Genomic DNA, 22,979 nt, shown 5'->3' with positions numbered 1-22,979 from the left:
AATTGTAAGGTCAGAGAATCAGTCTAGCAGGCTTGCACCCCTTCACAGGTGTGTGATCAATTGCAAAAAAAGTCAGAATAACTAAATTTGAAAAATTATTAAGAACAGTTTTTGAAAAAAAGCCCGTTTTCTCCCAAATACATTTTTTTTCTTGAAAATGTCAGCACACCAGGAGCCACGATTTAAAAGGATGCTTTTGACTGTCAGTCCCTAGCAATTTTGTAAGGTATTTCGTGATAATTTGATCATTTCGGGTTTTTTTTATGTTTACAAATGTTGTATTTTCCCTTTAAGTCAGAAGCACTGTTACTAATCTGGTCCAGGAGTAACTACATGACGACAGCGCCGAATTGGTATTTCGTACGTACGGATTGGTATTTCGTACGTACTGTTTATTAATTCGTACGTACGGTTTATTAATTCGTACGTACGATTGAGTAATTCGTACGTACGGTTGAGTAATTCGTACGTACGAATTAGTAATTCGTACGTACGGTTTAGTCATTCGTACGTACGGTTTAGTAATTCGTACGTACGAATTAGATTTGTTTTTAACCATGTCCTATCTACACTTCCATACATATGGTATGGTAGTTGGTACATAATTTCCGACGTTTGGAGAAGTAGCAACATTTCTTATAGATCTAATTTTATACCACTTGGTAATTTTGTTGATAAAAGCTGCTTTTTGAGAAACACTAGATTTGGGACTTTTTTAATGGAGATGCATATCAACTCCCCAACCCACCCACCCCATCATCGGCGCCCCCCCCCCCCTCCAAAAACAAAAGTGGGCGGGGATATTAACAGGGACAAATAACTCGTCCCTCACAAAAACAAATCCCCTTGCAATTAATCTTGACTGTATGAGGCAGGTTTGGGAAAGTAATAACTGTAGTCCTACACTTAAATACACTCCCGGGAAATTTACGCCCAAACCATATGGCACTAATGGCGGTTGTTTTGACCCTGTAATGTCCAGCCTGACGTATTACAAAAAAAACTCTCATTAGCCTATGTCATGGCAAATTAAGGCATGCAACAGCAGGACTATTATACCTAATTGCATCCACGGGATTTGATAATGCCAGAATCTGCCTTCGCTCAAGTAAATGGTAGTCTTACCGAATCGAATCACACGAACAATAAATCATTCGTTTCCATTAATATAAATTTGTTAGTGTGCGCTTTAGTATTTTGAATAATAAGAAGGCAGCTATTTTATCGTCCGAATATAAATGCGCCATCGCAAATTGCTAATTTGTTGCGATTGATTAACTCAGAATATTTTTTTCAATTCGAGTTATAGATATATTTTTGAAATTTACGCACGTACTTGTGGACGTGTAGTAAAGGTGTCATCAGTTTCAGGGGGAAAAGGGATTAAGGTTCGTGATACTGTTCGATCTTACATTTAATACTGCGAGTCTTTCGATGCTGGCTGAATGAAGAATTGTTTCCCAAAATGTAAATTAAGAAATTGTAAACTCTGAATTGCTTGCAGAATTTCTGATATAAATCTCATGAACATCACGATATTTCATGAAGGTTTAATCGTGCAGTAATCTGCCGGGCTTGAAGTAGACGTCTGTGCAGAGACGTCCGCAGTGGATCGTTATATACGCCTGAACACGATCCGAGTATCGAACGACAAACAGTGCCGTATATAATACGCGTTACGCATCAACGGAATGAATTTGCAAATGCTTGAAATTTAACCAAGAAGAATCGCAATAAACACGAACTGCTTATGCTGGGAAATAGAAGTTAGGTACATCAGTCAAACCTTCTGCACGCAGCAGATTCCATTAAAAAAGAAATTCGCTGCACCGTGAAAATATTGGGGGGTTTTAGCCAGAATTCGCGTTGACTCAGGAATGGCGTTAGTCTCCTGCCAACGAAGTTATGTACGCGTTCGAGTCTTGCAGGAATATATGACATTGATATATTATGTACAACCTGTTCAAATTTACATTTTGGCTTTGTGGAATTCAGTATTGACATTACATTTTCTTAGTATATTATCTATCTTACATCCCTAATTAGAATTGTAAGAAGTTGATTTGTACCCTTATCCCAAAGGCAATTATCTATAATGTCGCTCAAAAATATCGGCGTGACAATGTTTTTCTGAAACAAGGGGGATACGGGAAAGTATTAAAACATCTATAATCTCGTAGGCCTAATCACGTCAGGACCAATGACGTAATAAAGGCCTACTGCTAATTCCACAGCTTCATTAACTACCACATGTTGTTCTGATATTCCGATCATCCTGGCTGCATTTTGATCTTCATAACTTCTCATTTGCAAATTGATATGGACTTTTTTCAGAGGACAAAGTTTCAAGTCAGCATATATAACAAAAGTGAGTGCAAAAGTATGAAATTTGAAAGCAGTTGATTTGCTTTTGGTAAGCAGTCACTCATCAACCGATATCTGTATTTTATTTTCCTATTAGGCTCACGGCCCCAGAAGACATCTCTTAGTAAGTCGGATATCATGCAGCAAAAGAAATACATAAAGCTTAATATAACAGAAAGTCAAAGCAGGTTCGCGTTGGGAGATGCTCAAGCCGTTTGCGCGCGCGCACACATTTTCACGACGTCACGCAAGCTGGTACATAGAGCTCACCTGTCTTCTCTTGCATTGAGATAACTCTGCTTCACCGAACTAATACTGTTGGTAACCACACGGTCTGGCACGATTGGTTTCATCAGCACTGACTCTCTGTAACAGTCATGTCTGTGTATCAATGTGTGCCGTTTTAATAACGACAGACAACCTTGGAGCGATCTAAAAGCCGTTTTATCAATCGCCGTCAAATTTCCTGTTTAAGTTATTGTCACGTTGCAATCAACTCCTTTCTATATGTGTCGCTTGTGCGACTTTTGTGAGGTATAATTATTAGATGTAGCAGTAAATATTTACTGTCTCTGCAGACGGACTGTTATTGATTTGACAAGAGCAAAACCGGCAGTTTGCCGAACTCACCCGAGAATCGACTTACTGCATTAGAGGTGAAGTCGAAGGCTGCCCATTACAGTTCAGGTACATTCAGAGTTTGAATGAGTTTGATCATAAATCGGTTTAAGACATTTTGACTTGCTTCAGACAATAATGGAATTAAGTACAACTGCTGGGGTGCTTTCTACGGGAACTTCTTCACCCGAGATGTCTACACCGGGCATAATCTCAATTCTGACCCCGATCCAACGAGTCATTCTTACCAGCATTATGATCTTCATTTGCATCGTGGGCGTCTTGGGCAACATCATCGTCATCTCTGCCGTTATCCTGTCCAAGAAACTCAGGTGTGTCACTAACATCTTCGTGGTGAGTCTCGCCGTGGCCGACTTGATGACTTGCCTGAACATTCCGTGGATGGCAGTGGCCACTCTATCCGAGGCCGGCTGGATTCTGCCCGATTGGATCTGCACCGCGTGCGGGTTTGTACTGATGGTATGCATCGGCAGTAGCATTTACACCTTAGCTTGCGTGGCTACCATCCGTTCCGTGGTGATAACGGGTTTGCCTGGCCGCTGCCGGACATTGTACACTCCTCCTAAGATCTGTGCAATCCTCATCCTCATCTGGACGGTACCTTTGGCCGTAGCCACCATACCTCTGGTGTCTAACTTCGGCAAGCTTGGATACGACTTCAAGTATAGCTCGTGCACATGGGATACAAGCAACCCTAACTCAGGGAATTTCAGCAAGTTAATATCCGGTGTTTTCTACCCGCTACCATTCATCATCATCACGTACAGCTACTTCAAAATCTACCGGCACGTGCGCCGTCACTCCCGGGCCGTGGCGCCCATTTTAAGCATCAGTTCATCGGTAGCGGTCCGGCCAAGCGAGAACAGACCAAACGCAACGGGGGAAAACATCGCCATGAACCCCAACAACAATTCTCGTGATCACCGGACGGGAAACAGCTTTCGAGAGAGACTCAACAAACGACAAGTTGATGTGACTAAAAACATGTTTTACATTGTGTGTGCATTTGTTTTGTGCATATCACCTTTTGGATTCTGTCTTATGTATGATGCCAGTGACCCTTTTGTGCCATATGCTGGCATGTTTTTATTCGGCAATAGCTGTATAAATCCTTTCATCTACGCCACAAAGCACCCTGATTTTAAGAAAGTCATCCGACTTATGCTTACCTGTAAATTTTCCAAAATATAAAAAAACTGAAAATCGTATAGTATATACTTAAAAAAACTAAAAACAAATATACAAGGTTGTTATGGTTCATATAAATCATAACAAGACAAAGCAAACGTATAGTAAAGCTGGTCAAAGAGCACACAAAAATCTATTTAATTTATTCAGAATGACTTCACCGGAAGTCACGTACAAAGAGGACATTATGCTGGGACCATTGATCTTACTAATGGAGATCAATGGCTGGGACCATCAAAAACAAATACGTGTGAAGAGATCTGATTTGCCTAAGTGTAGAACAGTGCACAAAAAGCGGGGTTCGATTTAACACCGGTGCTATCTATATAGGTCCATCAGTGTAAATAATTTTTTCCGTTGACGATTGTTGAAAGGCTACAGAAGAAAGCGCCTCTCAACAACCTACCCTTTAAAGGCTGACACATACGCGTAAACCCTTCATCATTGCATCGTTAACGTTAGCGTTGATGTATCCTACATAGTACATGATATTTTGCTGAATGAACCAATAGAGATGGAGATTGCATACCAAATAAGTTATATCGGTTCTATCCAGAACTCCCCTTACCAAGAGCAATTGGATCCCTCATGATGAGGCAGCTCGATGAGAAGTTCGTAGCCTTTGCTACATAATTAAGGTCGCTTCCTTAGAATCTCTCCGACACAGAGAGCGGCCCTTATCGTTGATATCCCGACCTAATAAAGCGGTATGGCATGATGTATCAGATGGCCATGTTTACCCCGTAGTAAGATCATGTAATGCTTCAAACTGTCAAACTGGTAGAATTACACCTTAATTAACCAGATAATGGATGGGGCTATATAGGCCCTGCACACGTCGTGCTAAGTGCACAGACTTGGAACAGGTTGCTTTAATAGTCTGCAGGAAACGCCCCAACGGCGAAAATCAGTGAAAAGGACGCAAATGGAAAGCCTACGGAGAGGCTTTTTGGACCATCTGAAAAAAAGCGGAAGCGAGGAAAAGAAAGACCAGTTGACGCATCTGCATTTACTGCACTTTATATTTATATATGAATTCGTTAAGGCAAAACACTGCAACATTTAGAACTATACCTGCAGAGATTCCCTGCAAGTTAGGTTAAAAGGAAGTTTTAAAAAGCAACTGAAAATATCAGAGTAGATGGGAAATAAATCAAAACTAATCCTCAAGAAAACTAAAGGGAGAAATTGTGATCAGAATACAAACTACTTATTCTGATAATCTTGTTCACTTTTTGAGATAAGACTAATTTTCCAAATGCAAAATGTACAGTTGAAGAGATTAAGAAATCTCCGTCTTTCCATAATCCATTCCTTTCAAAAATTCTTGAACGAGAAAAATGCCCACACTTTGAAATGAAAACAAAATTAAAGAGAAAAGGATATTTAAAAGAGTCATACATGCGCAACGAAAAAAGGAGAAAGTATCGGTTGATTGCATAAATCGAAGACAATCGAAAAGACAAGAACACAGTTCCGTTTACGACCGACATTTACTTAATGATTTTGCCTGCATTACTAAAGTGAAAACAACCCAAGTTAAGCCAAAAGACTTAAAGTCACGGAAATTTTGGTTACTGAAAACGATCAGACATAATTCTAAAAGAGGGTAATTTTGCGTACTTTGAGAAGCCAAATGAAACGTTTAATTAAATCAATTCCTATTTTTCCTTCATTTTAAAGATTTTTTTTACAATACTGCTTTCATAATCAACACAAAGTTCGTCAGCTGGCTTTAATGTTTATTTGGGGAAACCGCCTCACATAATATATGGCCTGAGAAATCCAAATTATTAGAAGAAAATTGCTCGATTCCCTGCAGGCCGCAGCTATTGCTGCTTGCAGTGCAGGCTCGGGTCCCTCTGGTGATTATTATCTCGAGTTACCTGAGCACAATTACTGTGAAATTGCACGCAGCACAGTCACAATCCGGCCTCGGTTTCCTGCAATCCTGCAGGTACAAAATTGAAGTTGCCCAAAGCGAGTTGTTGTAAAGTTCAGTACGATGCAAACATTATGGTACATGTATAAATATTCTGGGTCAACGTTTTAGGGTTTAAAGTAAATGTACACCACACGTTAAAAAAAAAGAACGTTAGCCAGAAGTGGTGGCAAGTATACGCGCTGGAAGACTGGCTCAAATTAACATCATTATTCACAAATTAGCATTTAATGGAATGAAACAATCTACATTCCCATTACCCAAACCTGAAAACAAGAGCACACACTAGCGTGATAACGCTACATCAAATTCAGAAGTGCAGACAACTGCAATGCAGTTTATGGATTAATCGATGTAAGCATGACAGTTCGAAGAAACACTGAATAATCTAAATCCATACGAACACTTGATCCTGACATTTCTGACAAGACAGCGGAAATTTCCACTATCGCACACATTGTAGTCAGACTAATTTCGTCAGAGGTTTCAGAGATTAAACTTGTTTCTTTGCAGGAACGCTATCTAATGCAAGTAGATTTAATAAAATGTCATAGGAATTCCACACATGTAGTAAATTGCCCATAATGTAGATTAATTAGAACAAAATACAATTATATAGTTTTGTTTTCTTAGACAGTTAATATTTAGGCATTAATACACATTTGTACCTTTGTAAATGCAACACCCCTTACATAGATCTTTAAAGCACATAAGTAGCTACTACTTGAGCGTGATAAGCATTTATTGCAGCAAAACATATTACAAAAATTACTTTTATTGCAACTTTAACTGAACATTAAAAAATTGTTGAGTATAAAATTAGCAAAAGATTAAAGCCTCTGGTCTGTTGTATAGGCCATTTACTAAGCAGCTTTTAGTTTAATCAGTTTTGGCCCTCGAAAGGTTTTCACTATTGTCTGGTTGTTGTTTTCCCTTTTTGGGCTACATGCACACCATTGCACATTAGTCCAACATTTTAAGTCAAAAAAAAAGCGCGAAAAAACAATTGGATTACAAGTTTGAGGCTTCATGGTGACACAAAGCCAAAGCCGTGATTCAAAAAATGCCATATAATATTTAGTTTAGTTCTCAAAATAAGAAAATGATGACCTGACAAAGTCGCACAGTAATTGTCATTGATATAATATGCTGCCTTTTTGAGGGCACCAATGTAATTCTTCATAGCAGGTGATAGATGCCCAAGAACCAAAGGTCGGTTTGAGTTGACAATTTTGCCATTAAGTCATCATGAGCAACAAGTATCACTCTACTTGACCTCTCATTCGCTATAATTACTGTACACTATACCCGCAAAATGACTTTGTTGAATGGGTAACTTAACATTTCTCGTCTCAGATCATTACTTGAAGTCACTGAATCCAGACACAAAATCTTTTTCACAGATATTAGATATTAGATTTAGATATTAAAGAGACACATGAATTAATTTAGCCATTTAATTTTGACGCAACACTAGCTAAAGGCATAATAAAGTGTAATAATAAAAAATAAATAACCAAACATAGGTAAATTAACTTGTTCTTTAATATGAGGATACTCAGTTTTACTTTAGGTTTCTTATTCACTCTCTGTAAAAAAAATACCATGATAACCTGCAAACGAATGAACAGAACCACACCACAAATTAAGCTAAGATTATTCTTAGTCAGTGAATAACTTTCAATACACGTATAATCACTCCTTTCTTCAGCCTCCCACATGTTCTATTCAGACCTTAGGTTGACCATCAAATATACCAAATACATATGTAATTGTGTGTCTATGTAAACTTAGATTGTTTCAATACCTTTCCCCCCACTATGATGGATGTTAGAAGAGAAACTTTCACTGCGGGGAAAATAATTGAGGAACATGCCTTTTTTAAATTAACACTGCCTTTAATTTGGCAATCTCATCTATACGCCAAAGCAATCGGCAATTTGTTTGGCAATTTGTCAAACACACAATTTTCTTTTGTGCACAGGATGGGTCACACGCTTTGCAATTTAAACAAAGTCACATGGAAATGTCAAACAAATTACTAATGCCTTTCGTACTGCAACTATAAACATGCTTGTCTCCAGCCTTTCTAATGGTTTAAAGATTTATGAATCTATAATGTGTTGGGAGAGTGTGGATTTCTTTGACAAAATCTGACCACTTTTTTGTAAAAACATAATTTTTAACTACTTATTCCAGAAAAAAATCGCATAATTGTTTTACCTAAAGATTTTTCTTCTGCTGTTTAGTTCCAACTACTGAAATGTAAACAGCTTATAAAATACCTTCAGCAAAGCAGATGCTGATAATTTTGTGTGTGCAAGTCACACATCTCTAAACTGATTAAATTATTAACATCCCCCCCCCAAGAAAAAAAGAACCCACTTCTTATTTCACTCTCTTAATAGCATTTCTCAGTATGGCTTTATTTCTGGCAAAATTGTACATTGTATACAAATGTTTATTGACCCCGTATAAAGAATTAATTGCAATCAATAAATGCAACAAATTTGAAGCCAAAAAAAAAAAAAAGGATTAACTAAATCTAGAATTATTTGTATCTGGACAAACTCACTTCAGCCATTGTATTAAAATCGCCCCTTTCATTACTTGTAGGAATACACTTAATGTGAATTAGCTAGGAAGAAATGCCGTTTTTCAAGTGTCAATGTTTCGAGTAAGGATAATGGATTTCATATATGTAGATGTACAGAGCAGCATACAAGGCCATTTTACTTAGCACACAGCACAAAGCCTATCCATCAGTGAACAAGTCATCTGAAAAACAATTATATCTGTTGGTGCTTGAGCACCCTACTGTGTGATTCTGCATTCTGATTACAGATTGCTCTCAGGCTGTACATCATACAGCTTATTGGTTATCCCTCCAAGGCTATGAACATGCACATGTTTCATAAAATCACGCTGTGGAGGTTATGGGTGGGGTGAATAACATTTGCTAGATGATGTGGTCCTGTTGAACACTTTTTCACTTGTCCACGTTTTCATTTGCAGTTGTAAGTGAAAGCTAATTTCTGGATGTACAACTCAGTTGCACCAGAATTCTGAACACTGACAAATATGAAGGTAGTGTGGCAGTTGGTACTGATTTCTGTTCTGTTAGTATAAGGACCGGGAAATGAATAGTAGCTCTAGCAAATTTTTAAAAATCATTTGGTAAGTTTTGTCCATTTAAGTATTAAGGAGCACTCTGACTTACATATGTCATGCTTCACATACAACGGCACTAATAGCTAACGGTCTAAATTTAAAGCCACTTTCTAATTTCTATCATATGCAGGGGCCAATAACAAGCGAGGGCAAACATCAATTCATTGATTCATCTTACATAATTTAAGTACAGCAAAAACTATGAAACTGTGTAGATGACAATTAACACATTTGTGTTTGTTTATGTAGTTGGTATTGTAGACATGCATAATATATTTGTAATCTACATTAAGGATGCGTATAGACATATTTATGGGATAAAAATATATGATAAATAAAAAATACTGTTGGCTTGTATATATGATACATGTACACCATTTACACTAGCTTCATATACTCTAGCCACATCACCTTATATCGACAAAAGCTTTTGGAAACTTGCCAGTCTTGCCTTTCAGTCGACCGTTAATCCAATCAGCACTGACGTATTCCAGAATCTCAATGACATCACCACTCTGAAGAAAACAGAAAAACAGCCAGTGTAATTCATTAATTATGCTTTGCAAGAAGTGAACTTTGTCATACAGAAATTTTGAAACATGAATGTGTACCTGCGCCATCAAAGTCAGCACATTTGATTCAATTTTTCTTTTGCGTTTGAGAAGGGTCCTTGCCAGGATCCGAAATATTAGGCCCTCTTTTTTTTTTGATTAAATTTTTCTTTTTACAGTATTTGTCACTAAGTAGAACATTTTAAATGTATCCACACTCACTTTGACCAAATGTCCAACCCAATTACATCAAAACAATTTTGTATTTTTGCTCCTCTGAAACGGTTAATTTGTGTATGTTAAATTTAAATGGCATTAAAAGGGCATATTAAGGCTGGTTTTGCATTACTACTCATCGCTTATAAAATCTACACATGTAACTCTGACATATAAAGCCAACAATAAAATAAATTTCCACAATCTGCCTATGACTCTGCTATGTGATGTCAAGTAATGATGATACACAACAAATCTTGGTTAGCTGGGTAGTGCTATCCTTTAAAACAAACTTTAATTCCTTCTAACCAGACTCTGCATTTTCTCTAAGATAATCCTTTCCCTTGAGTGGTCTTCTCCATTACGTTTGGCGAATTCCCTACCTGAGTTAACCCACATCCTTGAGAAACGCTGCATGAATATTAATGATTAACTTACAGTGATATTGAGCTCATCTGCTTCCTCTGCATGGAAGTCGTAAACAGCTTTGCAGGTTCCCAGGCTGGGCCCTCCACTGGATGGCCCACCTGTGCGTTAATTAAGAAAAAGTGTTGAAAACATGGCTATGGTCAGATATACTTCACAATCTTTTTGTCATAGTTACTGGAGGCATACTAATTGAAAATAAGGTTACCGTCTTACAATTTGTTATGTTGTATACTAGCTACTTGCATGTTTAGAGTGTCTAACCAAGTTTAGAAATGGTGTGTGACTTAATATGACAACATTTTAATGGCCACACAAACACTTGTTGTGTGAGATAAACAAGGTTTTATCTTGATCAAACAAAGGTAACTATAAAATAGTCAAACTGTACTCTCAATGAATTTAAAATTACACAATTGCTACAGTCTCATCTAGATTACTAATGTTGTATGACAGGACACATTTGTCCCTTGTGGCTGTTTGCAGAGGCATTTTTAATATGCACAAGCCCGGAATACATATCAGCACAATATTAGTCAAAAAAACCAACTTTTTTTTTCGTGCCCATCATACCCGACGAGGTAACAAGCCACCTCTGAAAAGCAGGAAATTAAATTCCACATATTCAGCTTGCTTCATGCAGGGGCTTCCTTGCAACATTTGCAGTTCAACTTAGACTGCTTTATTACTTATTATTTAGTCTTAATGCACTTAAGATTAATGGCTAAGGTTAATGATGAAAAGTGGGCGAGGGGAAGGAGAGATGGACTTACCTTTACCGACAATATCAGCAAATGTCTTGGGGAAGATGCCTTCTTTTGAGCCAATGCGTCCTCTTAGCCAGTCCTCTCCTACATATTCTAGTAGAGTGACTCGGTCACCCATCTTCAGGGCTAGTTCCCCCTCACCCGCAGGCTCAAAGTCAAACTTGGCAATGCACTCTCCAATCTTTGTTGCAAAAAAACAAAACAACACATAATAAGGTTGACATTTTCTAGGCAGAATACTGGACATACCCAAAAGAGGATACATGAACATTCATATTTGGCTTTGTCACTTTACAAAATCACCATGGAACACATCAGAGTTGTTCTGATATTCTTATTTCTTGTGATTTTTTAACTATCCAGCAAAGTAAGATGCAAAACTACTTAAGGCACCGAGAAGCTGGAAGAAATTATGAAATCAAAGAGAAGACAGTCAAAAAGGTCTCAATATGAGGGAATCCTACAGTGATTTGAATTCAGGGACTGAGATCCCAATCAATTGGGGGTGGCAATCTAAGCATCTACATAAGCAACAATGTGATTACACCAGGGCACTAGAGCTGTAAGCTGCAAGATACTATCAGTGAAGAGGTGGTGAAAATGACGTGAGGGAAGCCTGCATACACACTTGAAGTTAAACCCCACTGATTATATTCAGGGTCTAAAATGTGCATTTGAAGGAAAACCACAGTGACATAATTCAGGGACTGAAATCCCAATACAAATGTCATCTTGTGTGGGGTTTGAACCTGTGACATTTGAATCTAGCCTGGGTCTTACCTCAGATGGACTATCAGCTGTAAAAGATGGTAAATTAGCTGGGATATGATCCACAAATGTTGAGGGTAAGTTACCCCTGAGACCGCTGCCAAGCTCACCATGAAGCCAATCTGAGCTGACCTGGCTCAAGATTGTGATCTTGTCACCTGCCTATATAAAAGTAAAAAAAAACATGTTTTAAAAATCATATTTCAAATACTAATCAATGAAACATAATGTGACACACATAATGTTTAATGATTAGGCAACATCACTTTATTTTCTTGTTTTATTTTCGATAAACATGACAATACCATAAATGCACTAGGAATGCAAAAAAATCAGTCAACATAAAATTAACCCCCAAACCTTTGAGGATTGGTGATGCACTGCATTCTCTGATATTATTCTATATGACGGTACATCTTTTATTCCATTAATGTCATGGGAAGTTAATATTGCAACAAAGTAACCCCGGTTGTTCTCTAATGTAGAGATATCTAAACAAACACTAAACAAAAAAATCTTAACTAGATATGAAAAACCATAGTTATTTTTTCCTTCAAATATGCTCTATTTATTATTATTTAATTTTGTCATGGGAGGAAGGTAAAGCTATGTCAGTTTCTGATTTAAGGACGAAATATTGGAACAGATTGTACAAACCTTAAAACTGATTTCATTACTCTCAGCAGCGCTGAAGTCAAACATGGCTTTAACCACATTACCTGAAAAGAAGAACATGTCCATGAAATTAGAAACTTGAAACGTTGTACAATTCATCACGGATGCCATGTCTGCTACAACTATAATATAGTCTGAAGGGGGAATTTGATATGTCAGACATGAGTTGTTTGCTAGCTTGAGTAAACGCACACACAAATTGTTTTGATTATAATATTTCAAAGCAAACAAATAACTTCCATGCTGCATGGTGAGCACTGAGCGGTACACCATTAGAGTCAATGAGTGACATGCATAGTCAAACAGGATTGTTAAACCAAAATGTCATTGGATAAGAATCATTCACATGACGTTTTCTAGAAATTCATGTATAACCATGTAATGGACTCGACAGAGTACGTCATTCATGTAGCTCGGGTGCATAACCAATTTCTCAATGGCTGCACGGATCACTCTCGATACTCTTTTTCTAGAGTAGAAAAATGTTTAGTGCACATCGAACTCTGTCATATCCCTCAAGCATTCAATGCTGTTATCTGTCATATTTTGACTATCAATCAAATATGCAAAAGTAAATTTCATCAAAAAAAACCCCAGAAATAATGATAATAGACTATTAACTTTTGAAAAGCTCACAACGTTTACCCTTCCGCCATCTTGTAACCTCGTGATTTCATCAGGTGCAAGAGTATACATGTTCTCCCACTCTGAGAGAGAGTATACTCTCTCGTAGCCCGCAGGTCATACTCTTGCCATTCGTGCACTTAGGTGTATACTTGTGTAAACATGAGTGACTCGCTCGAAGGCAACCAAGGAATTTTGAATATTTGCACTCTTGCCATTTTATTCCATGCATCCAGAATATACCTTTGAACAGGCCGGTAATGCAACACAGGGAGTATTTGTACCTGAGTTTCCATTCATCACAGTCGATGATGTCTTTGCGGGTAGAGCCTCAGTGATATCCACAAACGATTCTGGGAAGATTCCCGTCTTGCTGCCAAGTCGACCCTTCAGCCACTGCGACCCCATATCCTCCACAAGCTTGATCACATCCCCCGCTTTGAATGTCAGATCTTCAGGATTGGTGCTGTCATAGTCAAATTTGGCTGTGCATCTTGGCCCACTACAGAAATGTAAAAAAAAATATAAACAAAATAGATATTCATCATGCATTAAAACCCAATGCGGTTGAAAACCTCAAAGACTTTTCCAGTACAATTTTGTGGTCAGATAGATCAGGTGTTAAGATCACTCCTAATATAAACAACCTTTTATTACAAAATATAATCATGAACCTCACCTTATGTTACTGCTTCCTACGGTAAGTGATTTTACTGGAAGATCCTCCTGTAAATACACAATGACATATTGTTATACTAGTTACTATAAGTATGACTGGTAACTAAACTTCAAGTCTGACTTCAGGTTTAAAGAATATGCTGCCAAATGCGTACTTTTTGCCATCATAAGTAGTATCACAGCCAATATCAACAATCAGTATCACATCAAGTTTCACTATTTTACCAATTTACCTCAATTTAAAAAAAATCTTGTAACTGAATCAAGCGTGCAATTAACTTTTCCCCAAGAGTCCCAAATAACTAAAACAAATCATTGTGTTTAATTCCTAATACTATAATGTTATTACAACATGTAGTAATTGAAGACTTCCCAACTGAAAAAAATCAGAAAAAGTTAAAGAGACAAAACAAACGCTTACAATAACTTTGACGTGATTGGCTGGAAAGATGCCAGTGCGTCCCTTGCACTGTCCCCGGTACCACTGGTCCCCAACCCTGTCCAGTAGTACAATGTTATCCCCCTCCTTGAAGCGAAGCTCATCCAATGCAGCGCCCTCAAAGCTGTACACAGCTACTGCACACGGCTCACTGGTACTTGGCTGGAAAAGGGTGCGGGGTGAGACCAGTGAGTACATATGGTGAGAGTTGGAGGAAAAAACAGTGTCAAACCTCAACATTTAAAATAGTTGTTGTTGTTACTTGGTCATGGATGTTGGACTGAGTTGCGTGTTAACTAGACAAAGTAAATGGAACAAATGTATTAGTCAATCTAAAAACAACTCATAAACATAATGGCCTGCTTCTTTAAACGTAACGTTGGTTGCCATGGAATTGCCCTTTTCTCAACAAGAAAGCAAGGCCATATGTACAAAATACAACTAACACATCATTTGATACATCGTCAAATGATGCATTATTTGTGTTAGGGATGGCGTTTACTACACTTGGAGGGAAAACACATATTTACCTTTGAAAAGATGATACTAACTGCAATAGAAATACAAATAGAAATGTGTATCTTTGGCCAAACTCAGGGTACCAGACTTGTGACAAGAAGTAGGCCTACCTTGTTGCCCGTCTGTGGAATGTCTTTGACGATCTTTAGAAAGGCTGCAGGGAGGAGACCCTCGGCATCACCACAACGACCTCTCAGCCAATCAGCATCAATACGCTTCAGAAGCACAATGACGTCATTAGCCTGTGACCAACCAGCGAAGACATGTTCAGAAATTATGGCAAGTACACGTAACTATTCCACTAACCAAAGTTAGGTGGACTGTGAGCAATATATTATTCTTTACACTATAACAATCATACATTTTATACTCTAAAATGCCTCCCTTGAAGAGCTGCTTCTTCAATACATGCATGGTCAGATTTAAGCAGGGAAAGCTGAACAGCTTTTTGGCCACCTTGTGGTGTCCTTCCCCTCCCCCATTAAAAAAAGAAAAGAAAATTGATCCTACCCCAGCATATAATGCAGTGCATTGATCATGTTGAACCCCAATGATATGACCCGAGCCAGGCATCCTATTGAACAGATGTTGTCCCAATTTAGAAACACACGTCCCATTTGTTCTGCTTTTGACTTTATACTGTGCCACACAAGACGTTCTGCTAAGTCTTAATTCAAGTGCTGTGATAACTCGTACCTTAAATCCAAGTTCATCAGGTTGGATTGGCTTGTAGTCATAAAGTGCAATCCCATGGGGTTCCGAGACCTTTGAGGAATAAACAGTAGCAATAATGACTTGATGAAAGTCCTACAAATACTAATCCTTTCCATAAATAATTGCATTATATTCATGTTTACAATATGTACAAGCATAAAGATTTGAATGAGTTAATTCAAGTTTCAATAAGATAAAAAGATGAATATTTTACTTTTTTAAGTTAAAATCAATGGCTTAGTGTTTCCATCTGCAAAGTAAACATTTTATGGTTAGGTGACCATCCGATATAGGCATGCATAGGCATGCATCCAATATAAAGATTTACAGTTTCAACCATTACGTTGAGTTAAGTTACATTCCTTAACTGCATCAGAGAGGCATAGTATCCCTCACTAACCAACCAAAATCATCTTTCCATTCAAAGATATGTGGCCTAATTGCTAAGATTACTTTACCCTCAATCCATTATACTAATGGACTGAGGGTCTTGGGTTCCAATCCAGCTAATAGCCATATTGAGTCAAAACGCAGGTTACTTGTCTCTTGCCATCCTGGAGTATTTGGGTGCCAGCACTAGATATGGAGTGACCAGGAAGTACACATATTCTCAACTAGTCTTGGGTAGACTTTTGTTTGGTTTCAACACATGACCCAAGAGACTGCCTAAATGTATGCATAATTCTGCAGTGTAACTATCTCATCATCAATGCGCTTGGACAGTCTTGCTCACCATGTATTTATTGTAGAGCAGATGACCAGGCCCAGGCCTGGGTGGCAGGGACTCCGACTGAGAGGACTTCCTAGGAGGTGCACCACCTGGCTTGAGTGGAGCCCGTCGCTTGGGTTTCAAGTTGGCTGATGATGTGGATGATTTAGGCTGACCACTTGGGGCATTGGGACGTTGTGGTGCGCTACCTTTGGACTTTCCCTGAGGTCCACTGGCAGGCTGTTTAGGATGAAGAGTCAATTTAAATAAAAATGTATTCATTACTCTGTTTTTTTCTTCAAGAAACTTTAAATATTATCAATTGGACTTTAAAATGTTTACCAGGTAATTTGACAAGTTACGTAAATTATCAACTTGTGTAAACCACATAAACATAACTTGTATATTTATCTGATGGAAAAATCTCGCATGAAGAGTTTTCCACCATTTAGGTTTCAGTAAATTTGTTAGGATCTTAGTGTTTCAATCATGTCCTCTGTGACCACTGACCATTGTCTGGATGTGATGTGAAGTACCTTTGAGCAAAAAGGAATTCTTGATTGATGGAATTGTAATCTCTTTTTCTGTCCGGAGATATGTTTTAAGAAGTCATTGTTTTACCATCCCATTCAACTATGTTCGCAGGACTAAAGCCCAACTTACCCGAGGTGGAGGCACCTTTCGTTTTGGCTCAGGTGAATTGTTCCGGCTGTTCGGTTTGGATCCTGGCTTCTCGGCTCCAGGTCTGATGATTGTGGGTTTGAAGCGTTGTGCACCTGCAGCTGTTGGCTCTGCAGAAATCTTAAACTTTGGTACTGGAGCTGGTTTATTTACACTTGTAGTAGATGGCTTTGCTACAGCTTGGGGCTTAGGTGGAGGCATCAATCCCATCAGGCTACCAAAACTGGACCCACTTTGCTGTCCAGTGTTTTTCGGTCTTGCCCTAGCTGTGGGGCTCGGAGCAGGTGGATTTTGTGATTGGGTCTGGTTCACTTGGTTCATGCTTGCTCTAGTAATATTAAAGATTGAGGAGGCTGCCTTACGACCTTGTTCGGATTTTGCTAAGGTAACACCAGCCTTGCCAATGTTCTTTGCATCATCAGCAGTCACATTTTTGGCAGCTGAGCTGGCCACTTGCCACTTCAGGTCACCTGATGAGGAATCTGCTGATCTAACATCAGATGCTGTGCTTTTTGCAATGCGGCCGAATGAGCTAGCTGCCTTTTGGCCATCCTCTGATTGTCTTAACACGTTCACCCCTCCACTGATATTATTCACATCCTGCTTTGTTGTGTTCTGAGCTGCTGCACTGGCAAAGTGCAAAGCACTGACTTCATTGCCTGATCTTGTTTTGTCAGATGCTGCTACTGTAGCTGCTGTACTGCCAAATTTCAGAGCATCCTCTGTGCTTACATTACGTGCTACTGCACCTGCAACCTTCTTCTGGGCATCTGAGCTGCTCTCAGGTTTGGAGTTCTTTTGGTAGGTACTGTCAAACAAAGACAGGATGTCAGTCCTAGAGTATTTTTGTCCAGATGCGTGAGGCATAAGAGGCATAGTGGGTTTTGAGGGCACTGGGCCCTGAGAAGGTTTGTGTGAATCTGAAGACGCTGAGGCAGCTATTGCTGAAGTGTTACCAGTTTGTTGTGTTGGTTTAGGGGGAGCAACAGGATGAGGCAGTGGTGGTTTTTCTGCTGGCTTTGGGGCGGTAACAGGATCGGTCAATGCTGGTTTGTCAGCCGGCTTTGGAGGCAACTGTGGAGTCTCTTGTGTTTTTGAGTGAACTACAGGTGCCTGACTTGGCTGTTCCACAGACACTGGTGGCTTTAAAGTAATATGTGGTTTACTAGCCCCTTCAAGCTCAGATGATGGCGCTGGGGGTAGCACAAACACAGGCTTCTCACTGTCAACCAGACCCCTATTCCTGGGAGTGGGTAGCTTGGATGACTCGTCTGACACGTGATTGTGAGTCACCGGCTGTGGAGGTCTGCTCGGAGCTGCGTGACCCTTGGGTGTTTCCTCAGTGTCTGCTAAAACTGATCGTGGCTGAGGCTTGGGAACAGGTGTGGCTTCAGAGCTGGCCTTTTCTTCTGTAACAGAACTAGAGGGCCCCGACCCAGGATGAACATAAGACCCCTTGGGCCTTGTGCTGGGTAGGGGAGGGGGGATATACGGGCCTTTCGGCCGGTTGGTAGGGAGAGGTGGGGGTGCACCAGACATGTCAGTTCCACCGGTAACACCAGGAGGCTCTGGGGGTTTAACAGGCAAAGGAAACAAATCATAAACACGATGTATACAACATGCACACTTATATCAAAATAAAAAACTATACATGAAATACATCAGGTAACAATTTCTACCATGCATATTCTTCCAAGAATCATTGCATAGAAAATTCTAGCAATAAACAGTACATTGTACAAGAAAGTTTACATTACATCAAACAATCAGCTGAAGAGAGAAAAGGTCAATCGGCCCATTTGCAATTAATGTACAATTTTCTGTTAACAACATCAGCTGCAGTGAATATATCAAAAATAGGATGTTTTAATAATGCCAACTTTGAAGTTCTAGGATTAGTGGATATTGTACATTTGAGAAACTGGTGAATTGAAACACAAAGTCATCAACAGCCAATGACTTTGGACCAAAAAAAAAGGTTTTTCTGGACAAAATTCATATCTTCAGGAATAATTGTGTCAGATGTTTTGTAACAATCCTGTTATCCAAGTAATTTTTTTTGTCAATCATTTGTTCGGTTCATATAACAATAATTGCAAATGATGGCCTTTTTAGTGAGTTGTAGGTTTTTAGTAGGTACTGGTTTAAGGCAGGTACAATAAAATTCCGTAATAATACAATTGTACAATGGACAAAAATGGACAATTCACATGCCAATGGGTAAGATATTGAAGTAAACAAAACTTTCGTTAAATTAACTGATATTCTGCCATGTTTTCCAGCCAATACATAGTGTTTTCTTTCACAGCCTGTTTGTTGAAAAGCAGAAAGATATCAATTCACTTACGTATTTTTCTGTCATCAACTGGAGCTGTAGTTTTGGATATATCCTTGTCTAGACCGCGTCGGGGTGCAGCAACAGGGTGGCTACTTGGTACGTTTGAGGGGGCCTCTGTTGCTGCAGTTGTTGCTTTATCTGCTGGTGTTCCTACAGTAGGTTTTGCTGCAGCAGTTGGGGTTGGCTTTCCTGATGGTGAAAAGGTGTCTTTGGAGAATCCTGCAACCTCACTGAGTGGTCTGGCGGACACTATGGTAATTTCTGGTCGTCTGATAATTCAACAACAACAACAACAAAAGTGTGATGAATCTTTATTGTGGGTTTTGACCTTCACTTATAATTGTACAGTTTGTAGAAAAACCATAACAAGCTGGTGGGACTGGACCGGAACCCATGAATTTCTGATCTGAAACACTGAGTATACAGTGCTCTTACATGTAACATTTCCTTGAAGGGCAAAGTTCAATACTATAACTTATCACCCAAATGCAGAATGTCAACAAAAGTCCAATACAAGATGAGCAACAAATGGTGATAAGAGGGACTTCTACAGGTCTTACTTTCTCTGTGGTTTTCCAGCAGCAGGTTTGTCCTTGACAGTAGGTGCCTGTGAGAGTGGGAGGTGTACACTAGCTGGCCGAGGGGCAGATTTCAGCTCCGAATTGCGAAGATGTACACTAGCTGGCCGTGGGGCAGATTTCAGCTCTGAACTGCGAAGGTGTACACTGGCTGGCCTAGCTGGGGCCTCGAAAGAGGCTTCTCTAGATGGGCCTGTAATGATCATTTATCAAAAAAATTGATTTCCTAAACAAAGATAAATAGTGTAATTCCTCGAAAGTACAGGTTTTCTAGGTTGCGCAAAATGCTCATTAAATATGTGACTTATGGACACATGTGAGCAAATTTGCTATTTTTTCAACAGTTTAACTCATATCCCAAAAATGTGAAGTGAACTTAACAGGTATTTTAGGTTTTTCACTTCAAATTATGTCTGTTTTAGTAAATATTGAACTAATGATATCCTTATACATTAAAAAGACCACTGGAAATTTTTATTTACAAAAAAAAATTTCTGATGGGGTAAGTTTGACATATTACCTGTTGATGGTCTTGCTGGGGGTGTCTTTTTTATCACAGTATCACTGCAAAGATATTATAATTGAAATTTTAATGAATAAGTAATGAATACAGTCGTTTCAAAGATAAAATATGCAATGCATACATGTGAAACATATGTGTAAGTTAAAAAGACCATTTTGCAAAAGGAACAAATTGCAAAAAATTTAAATAGCCTGATGTACAGCATACTTGTGCTCATGCAAACAATTTACCATGTAAATATAATGAATACATGACTGCAAAAATAATGGAAGTGATGAACATGCATAAACGTAACTGCAATGAATGCTTTATCTTTATCGCAATTCAAATTTGCTTTAGCTTCCAATAGAGTACCGAGGTGTGACGTCCTTTGGAACCAGGAAGTGCAAACGAATGGAGTACGCGTGTTGATTCACGGTCTGAATCAAGTGCTAATTGTCTTTTACACACACACATTGTGCGCGTGATGTATGTTCTTCGGTACTCTATAGAGATCTTGCACAGTGCGCCTTCGCTGTGGACAGTTCTTTGTTCAGGACTCTGTCATACGAATGAGTGGACACTTTGTACTTTCAATGTCACTGAATTTAAATAACAAAATCTGTCCACAGTGAAGGCGCTTTGTGCATGCTGTCCATAATGGTCCAACTTGTTTAGGCACGTATTACTGAAAATGAAATAACTGTGATTTTATTTTGGAAACTGTGAGCGGTGAACAGAATAGAAATATGAGTGCCTAAGTGAAGAAATGCAGTGTAAGAATCCCAGAGGGTAAAATTATAGCCACACACTGAACAGTTATGGTCTGATTGGTAAATATTTTGCACTGAAAGTCCTTTGTAAGATAATCAAAGGAATTTCTGACATCTTTAAAGAGTTTGTTTGCAAGTTCATGTTGTTCAAGTAGTAGGTGTGTCTAATTTCATCCTCCGGAATACTATGTGTTACGCTCCAACTAAAGCAATGGCCCCAACTATAGTTGAGATGATGCTATAGTTGGGGTGTAACATATGAAATGTAAAGTTCATGTACATGTCCATATACCTGTTGTCAGCAGGCTGTTGGACTGAGTCCACAGTAGAGGAGTTAGAACTCTGGTTATTGTCCTCATCGTTATTAGTGGTTCCTGAACATGCACACACATGGTTACTGTACACAATGCTTGACATGCATAAAACTTAATACATCTTATTTCATAAATATATTAAATATGTAAACCAAAGGATAAAAAAAATCAAGTGTGCATTGCATGGTATGTGCATTATTGAAACTGCTGTATTATATAATTTATAATTTGTTTTACATGGTGATTGCCCAGTCAAAAACAAATGAAATACATGCATTAACTAGGTATGGATCAAGGACAGGAACAGTTTAATTGGGTCACTGCACACATGCCAAACTATTGAGCAATCTCTGGTTTTACAACTTGAGAAGTGTCAGCTCTAGTTTGCTCATACTTTATATTTCTAGCTGAAATCATGTCGGGGGGGGGGGGGGGGGGGGGGTCCACAACAATTATTCAATTTGTTGTTAATTTAATTCTGGGATAAAATAAAAACCACTTTGCAAAACTCAGCAGTCTCCTAAGTCCTATGTTCAAAAGGCACAAGACACATGCCAAAAAAAGCCTTGATGCTTATAAGAAGTTAAGCTAAAGACCTCAAAACGTACACACACAAAACTCTTTCAAACTCAAATGGGATAACACAAGGACACACTGCCATTAGCCCTGGTGGACTCCCTTTCCTCCCTACGTTACTCGTATTGCAATGAAGACTTCGTCCAACCTGGGCTAACACTGCCATCAGTGCCATGACTGTGACATCATGCTGAATTTCCCAGGGAAATTAGCACATGCAAAACAAATAAACAAAAGATCAATAAAATGGTAAATAAAAAAAATGTGACAAAATAATATATTTGATAAATAAATAAAAAAAATGTTATATGGGCCTAATAACTGACATGACAGATGCAAGGTATTCCATGATACTGTAAACTACTGTTTATGTCGGAATTAGACGTCATCAATCGACGATCAACAATGATCAACGTTAATCGTTATTTACTGTGATCATAGACATGATAGATCATGTAGATGAATACCGGATCATCGTCATATGAATACAGGATCTCATCTGACCTGGGAACTCCAAAAATGTATACCTACCAGATCTCGGAAAAGCTCTAATGATCGTTGGTCGTTTGGAAGGGACAGGGTTACCAGAAGTTGACGAGGTTTCTGCTGATTCAACTCCGTCCATTTTTTAACGGCAAACCATCCGATTCCGATATATATATGCGCTTCCGCATCAAGTTTAGACTTTTTACCAGTCTCTGACTGTCCAACTTTTACCGCTAAACACCAACCGTACCAACTTTCACTCAAAGTTTGAACATTGACTGCGTTGACATCATATTTTTTTAAGTTGAGAGTAAGAGTAAAACGCACTTATTATATACGGA

At 38.8% G+C, this 22,979-nt stretch overlaps 2 protein-coding genes across 2 annotated transcripts; one reads left to right on the top strand and one right to left on the bottom strand.

Moving 5' to 3' along the window:
* The first annotated feature begins 2,831 nt into the window (after positions 1-2,831).
* Positions 2,832-4,600, top strand: LOC119728705 (octopamine receptor 1-like). The gene has a single exon (XM_038201037.1). It carries the CDS (start codon positions 3,121-3,123, stop codon positions 4,192-4,194), a length of 1,074 nt encoding a protein of 357 aa, XP_038056965.1. The 5' UTR covers positions 2,832-3,120; the 3' UTR covers positions 4,195-4,600.
* Positions 4,601-5,665: 1,065 nt separating this feature from the next.
* Positions 5,666-22,809, bottom strand: LOC119728704 (sorbin and SH3 domain-containing protein 1 homolog). The gene is made up of 17 exons (XM_038201036.1): positions 22,684-22,809; positions 21,555-21,636; positions 20,508-20,551; positions 19,970-20,180; positions 19,419-19,678; positions 17,054-18,639; positions 16,415-16,630; positions 15,664-15,732; positions 15,078-15,209; positions 14,431-14,610; positions 14,011-14,057; positions 13,616-13,833; positions 12,690-12,751; positions 12,045-12,194; positions 11,271-11,445; positions 10,510-10,598; positions 5,666-9,819 (listed from the first exon to the last, which is right to left on the bottom strand). Exons 1-17 carry the CDS (start codon positions 22,775-22,777, stop codon positions 9,712-9,714), a joined length of 3,723 nt encoding a protein of 1,240 aa, XP_038056964.1. The 5' UTR covers positions 22,778-22,809; the 3' UTR covers positions 5,666-9,711.
* Between the last annotated feature and the right edge of the window lie 170 nt (positions 22,810-22,979).

Source organism: Patiria miniata, unplaced genomic scaffold (genome assembly GCF_015706575.1).
Source record: "Patiria miniata isolate m_02_andy unplaced genomic scaffold, ASM1570657v1 HiC_scaffold_20, whole genome shotgun sequence".
Taxonomy (NCBI): Eukaryota; Metazoa; Echinodermata; class Asteroidea; order Valvatida; family Asterinidae; genus Patiria; species Patiria miniata.
Note: the sequence above shows the minus strand (reverse complement) of the source record. Positions and strands in the feature narration are given on the sequence as shown.